This window comes from Dioscorea cayenensis, chromosome 7 (genome assembly GCF_009730915.1).
Source record: "Dioscorea cayenensis subsp. rotundata cultivar TDr96_F1 chromosome 7, TDr96_F1_v2_PseudoChromosome.rev07_lg8_w22 25.fasta, whole genome shotgun sequence".
Lineage (NCBI taxonomy): Eukaryota > Viridiplantae > Streptophyta > Magnoliopsida > Dioscoreales > Dioscoreaceae > Dioscorea > Dioscorea cayenensis.
Window position 1 is genome coordinate 26,682,720 of NC_052477.1, and position 5,852 is coordinate 26,688,571.

Consider the following 5,852-nt stretch of genomic DNA (forward strand, 5'->3'; position numbering starts at 1 on the left):
GCAGAAGATCAAGAAGATCATGGCATTGTTTGTGAGCAAATTGAACTGGAAGCCGGAGATGTGCTTGTAAATCTCACTTCTTCCTCAAGTTCAGTCTTGAGAGAAGGATTCTGCCAAGGATTTCATGCTGTGATGTTCTTTTTATCCAAGGGTTTGATGAGTGATAAAGCTTCAACTATCGAAGTGTTTTGGCTGTCTGAAAGGAGGTTCTTTTGAGACATATGTAATGAGGTTTCAGGAAGAGCATCCCTCAGGTGTTGGAGGCTTACCTGTCTCTCAATGAAATGAAGCAGGTGCTTTAGGACCGATTTTGAGAATTCTAAAGCTTCTTCCTTTCTTTATCAAGTAAAGATTTTGAAGGTGTTAAACTTAGCCTCCTCATTGTCAGTTGTTTTATAGCATTGATTTGGCTGATTATTTCTGGGTGTCTTGTTATAGCTCTGAATGATATTTTAAGTCAGTAACATGGTTTTGAGTTTACATTTGATAAATATTGGTCATTTATTTGAATCTCCATAGCTAGATTCCGTCATTTTATTTGAACCTGTAGAGCTTGGTTGATTGAAAATTTGATTCCCAACTTGCTGGATTTTAGATAATTTCCTCCATCGTTTGAGATGTTAGAGCCCAAGACGATTGTGAGTCAAGCATGAATTTATTTGGTTCTAGTGTGACCTTTGGCTTGCTAAAAATACAACCTTCTCAGATAGATGATAACTCACTTCCCTTGTACATTAGCAATACAATGAAGTAATGCGGTTGTTACAAAACCAACTGTAGCACATTATTTCAAATCATCCTGTTCTAGGAGCCTAAGACTAGGCAAATGTTGAGTTCTTTTGTATGGTGGACATGAAGAAAGGCTTCTTTGATTGATGCACCCAGAATTGATCAGCTTTTGTGTACTTTGAAGAAGTGGAGACCAGTTGCTGGCGTTGACTTGGACCTCCTTCCATGTTTGCTCACCTATTTCTAATTTCTTGGGAAAGTTTCTTCTTGCTGGCCAGGAAAAAGGTCATCACTGACTCCCCGGAAATAATTACTTGAACCATCAACTATGGCACAATGATTTTCCTCATAGTTCATGGGATACAAGAGTGAAGACAGCAAGCAAAATAATGTTGATCCTCTGAGAAGAGCATGCATGTTTGTCTCAGCTCAATGGTCCAAGGCTGCTCTCATTGGCTGATGTGACTCAAGTAGAGAGCAACATTCAAGCCAGGAGAAGCATAAGGTGATTGCCTCCCTCCCATGAAACTCTTCACAATTGAGGTTTTTGACATTAGCCAACATAAGATTTCATAAACAAGGAAATCGATACAGAATGAACAGCAAAAGGAAACAAAAGCAATATGCAGTATTTCATTACCTCTGCTTTGAAGCTTAGGGAAACATTAGGGAACTCTCCACGGTGTCTTTGGCACCATTCTTGAAGTAAGGGGCATCCAATAGCGCGCATTTCCTTAAGCTTCACTGGCAATTCTTGCTCTTCAACAAACTGTAGTTCTGAACAGTACTTGAATGTCAAAGTTTTCACAGATGTAAGATGGGAGTTTAAACCACCAATGGCCTTGAATTCCTTGCAGTTGTTAATATGCAGTTTCTCCAATGCTGTCAAACCATGGAGGGAGATTGATGGAAGAGAGTAGCAGTTATCGATACTGAGTTCTTGGAGACAAGGGAAATATGTTCCTTCCCGTGCATCATTTGGCTCTCTTCCCCATTGTTTAAAAAGCTTCATATAAGAAACTTGCAGTCGCTTCAGAGATGGGAGTAGGCTGAGATGTGGGAGGTACTGGCAGCTGTTGCAGTGGCTCAACTCTACTTCTTCTAAGCAGCTGAAGGTAAGATTCCCCACCCAATTTGGAAATATTGTTGCACTGTAACCTACTATCTTCAGGCCCCTGATGTTAGTATGAGGTTGCAGGTTTTCTAACACCACAATATCATCCTCATCAATAGTTCTATCACCTCCCTCAGCAAAAAACATAGTATCATCACTTCTCCTCCAATGCAAAACCAAATCTGTAATGTTCTTCTTGCTTCTCAAATTTGCTTCCTTTGCCTCATGTTTGCTATGGACCAATTTCTGCAGGTTCACAATGCAGAGAAGCCCATCCAACTGATTCAAGTCCTTCAGTTCTGCCAATCTGGCACAGCCACTGTCTTCGGTTACCATGAATTGTGGAAGAGTCTGGAGGCTTGTTAACCTTCCAATACTAGCAGGAAGTGTTGGTGTCTCGTCAATTTGAGATGAAAAGTACATTCTGGAGATATTAGCAAATGCACTCTTAAAGATGTCTAGGTGAAGCAGGTTTGACAAATTCACTATATCTTGTGGGATCTCTTCAAGGAAATGACATTCTCGCATCTCTAGTGTCTGCAGGTTATAGAGGCTACATAGCGATGGTGGTAGCCTTCGAATACTAGTTGCAGTGAGGCTAAGGTAGCGCAAGTGTTTCAGACCACCAATGGAGTCTGGCAACTCATCTATGCCGGTGGAGCTCAAGTCAAGCACTCTGAGATAGGTCACCCTGAGTCTCAAAAACATTTCAGTCATTACATTGAGGTTTATTGGATATCTTGCAGCCAATAAGAGTGATCGCAGCATTCCAGAAACTCTAATGGATCCAAATGAAGATATGTCATTTGCCATCATGACTGAAAGATGCCGTACAGTATTGCCACATTCAAGCATGCCTTTGTAACTCTTCATAGGTTGCATTACAACACCCTTCTCCCAGATGGACCTTTGCAGAGTCGTGGATAAGGTCATGCATCATGAAGAAATCCGGTATTGCATCTTGACTAATGATCTCCCTACGCAATTCATTGAAGAAGGACCTCCCAGTTCCCTCCATCTGCTTGTTATCTTCTGTTTGGATTAGACCCTGAGCCATCCACATTCTCACCATGGTCTCTTGTTTGAAGAAGCAGCCTTTTGGGATTACAGAGCAGTATGTGAAACATGGCTTCAAGGATGCAGGCAGGTAGAGATAACTCAAAATCAGGGATGATAAAATATTGTCTTTGCCCTCATCCAAATTCCACAGTTCACTTCTCTGGACATCCTCCCATGTTTCTTCGTCTTCAAAGCATAAAAAGGCCTCCCGAGTACCTTTTTATCGCCAGTGGCACCCCTTGCACTTCTCTACAATGGCTTGACCTTTCTATCAGGCTTGGCAAGGCTTCAGTCGCATCAACTTCAAATGCATGCCGACAAAACAACGCCCAGCTCTCACTCCTTCTCAATGGGTTGAGTTCCAGCGTTACCTCAGCATCCGTGATATCAGAGACTTTCCTGCTTCGGAGTGGTGATGAAGATGCAACCCCTTTAAGGCCATTTCTCCAAAGGGGCTCTGAGAGACTCCCATGTCATCAGATCATCATTCCAGACATCATCTAATACCAAGAGAAACCTTTTCCCTGCAAACGATATGGCTCAGCATATATTGAAGCTGGGCGACATCAGTGACATTATGGTATGTTTGTCCAGTGAAAGCTCCTCGACAGTTGCCTCTCAGCAATCCTATCGCACCATGAGCTTCAAACACCCACTTCCATACCCTCAAGTTGAACTGATTGATGATCCTCTCATCGTTGTAGACCAACTTGGCAAGTGTTGTCTTGCCCAGCCCTCCCATGCCTACTACACAAACTACATGAGCAGCACTGGCGCTGATCTTATCATCACCAAGTGGAGCCATCAAAGCATTGATGATCTCATTCTTTTCAACATCCCTTCCGATAACTTCCGATTGGTAAGCTAATGAGCTGGTTGGTGATCTAATCTTTGTTCTTGATTTCAGTTCTCCATCCTGCTCCACCAAATGAAATCTAACCCGATCTTTTTCGATCTCATCAAAACATTTCACAAACCATTCTAATTCTTTTGCAACATTTTTATTTTTGCAGATTAGCATCATATAAAGGACTGAGGGGTCATATTCGAATACCTCACGCTTTTCTTCCGATCTGCCTCCATTTTGCTCCGTAGTAGCTCGAATTCAAAGTCACCGAGTATGTCCTCTGCATCATAAGACACTTGTTTCAGCTCAAGAAGCCATAGCTTGATGGACTCATCCTTGACTCCTTTCCGCTCCGCATCTACAATTACAGTTTGGATCTCTTTGTATCATTGAGGTAAGCTTGTTCAACTCCTTCCATGATGCTCAGTGATGATGGCAAAGCTTTCATACTTACTGAACATGGTGATGAAAGTTCAGGTTTTTTGGCAAAAGACGGTGTTACTAAAGATGAGGATGAAGATGAATCTGGTTTCAAAGGAGATGGTGATGGAGCAAAGGCAAGAAGCTTGGCTGTGAGATTCATTATGGATGAGAGAATAGAGCTTGCCATAGCAGTGTGCCTTTGCTTTCTCTCTCTTCCAAGTTTCAAAGAAAGCAAGTGTGGAGAGATAGGAGGAGTTTTGTTCTTGTCTTTCAATTCTATTTAGCCATTTGTTCTGCCTGCCCATTAGGTGTGTGATTAAAAAATTATGAATAGTCTATTTGACTTCCATTACAATAATTGCAATTTGTCTGTGTTTGAAGGATAAATTAGAGGTGGTGGCAGCAGCATCTTTCCTTTCTGTATTTATTCACTAGGGTTCTTGCTATTACAGTTTTGTCTTTTAGAAAATTTTTGATTTAAAAAAGGTCTTGCAGTTGGTATGGGAATAATATGGACCTTTGTGCTTTTGTTTGAGCTTTTTAAGGAAGCCATATATATATATATATATATATATTTAACTAAACTGCTTTTGGGACCATCACATCACCCATACATGATACGACATACCGACCCTGCAAGTAGTCAGATCGATCGAGATCGGCTGATGCTAGATTTTCAAATAAAAAAATCGCGATTTTTCAGATTTTTAACCCCTCGAATTGCTTTTATAATCAATTATTCGACTTATTCTAGCTTTTTAATCAATTTTTTTTTAAAAATTTATTAAACTTTTAAATACCTTTTTAATAAATATATAAGTGTGTTTTTTTATTTAAATCCTTTATTTGTTTTATAATTAATAAATTATCTTTTCCCTTAGATTACTGAGAATGAAGTTCACCATTTACATTGTGACATGTGTACCAAAAATATATAAAAATATAATAACTTTCATATAATGCCCTTACTTTTTTTTAAAATTACTCATCTCATGCCATGTGTCAAACATCCAATGGTGAATTACATTAACTACACTTATTTGACTTCACCTAAGTTATTCCCTAGATTATTTAACCTAAATTTTGTTTAAAAAATTATATCATATTCTCCCTTATTGATTTAAACCTATTCATATTCTCCCTAAATCTGAAACTTATATCATATTCTCCCTAAATCTGAAACCTAATTATACATAATTTTTTAAACAAAATTTAGGTTAAATAATCAAAGAGAAAAGATAATTTGTTAATTATAAAACAAATAAGGGATTTAAATAAAAAAACACACTTATATATTTCTTAAAAAGTTATTTAAAAGTTTAATAAATTTTAAAACACTAATAAATTTTTTAAAAAAATTTGGTTTAAAATACCCAAGAATAAGTCAACTTATTAATTATAAAATAATTTAGGGGTTAAAATGCAAAAAATCATGAATTTTTATTTGAAAATATCGCAGCCCAGTCAGCATTGACTCAGCGCCATGTCAATAGATCACATCACCCATATGATGTGATGGTCCTATGGCCATTTTGATAATTAAAATAGCCCTAAAGCCATTTGGTTAAAAAAAAAAAATAGGGCTACATTATTAAAAAGTCAGTTTTGTTTAAATAAAATGACTAGTTGAACATGTTTGTTATATTTATATATACTATTAAAGTAAATGTATAATATACT

General features: G+C 38.2%; 1 protein-coding gene across 1 annotated transcript; it reads right to left on the minus strand.

Annotated features, from left to right (window-relative positions):
• Positions 1-1,080: 1,080 nt before the first annotated feature.
• Positions 1,081-2,696, minus strand: LOC120264366 (putative disease resistance RPP13-like protein 1). Its single transcript, XM_039272181.1, has 2 exons — positions 1,370-2,696; positions 1,081-1,259 (listed from the first exon to the last, which is right to left on the minus strand). Exons 1-2 carry the CDS (start codon positions 2,657-2,659, stop codon positions 1,179-1,181), a joined length of 1,371 nt encoding a protein of 456 aa, XP_039128115.1. The 5' UTR covers positions 2,660-2,696; the 3' UTR covers positions 1,081-1,178.
• Positions 2,697-5,852: the final 3,156 nt, after the last annotated feature.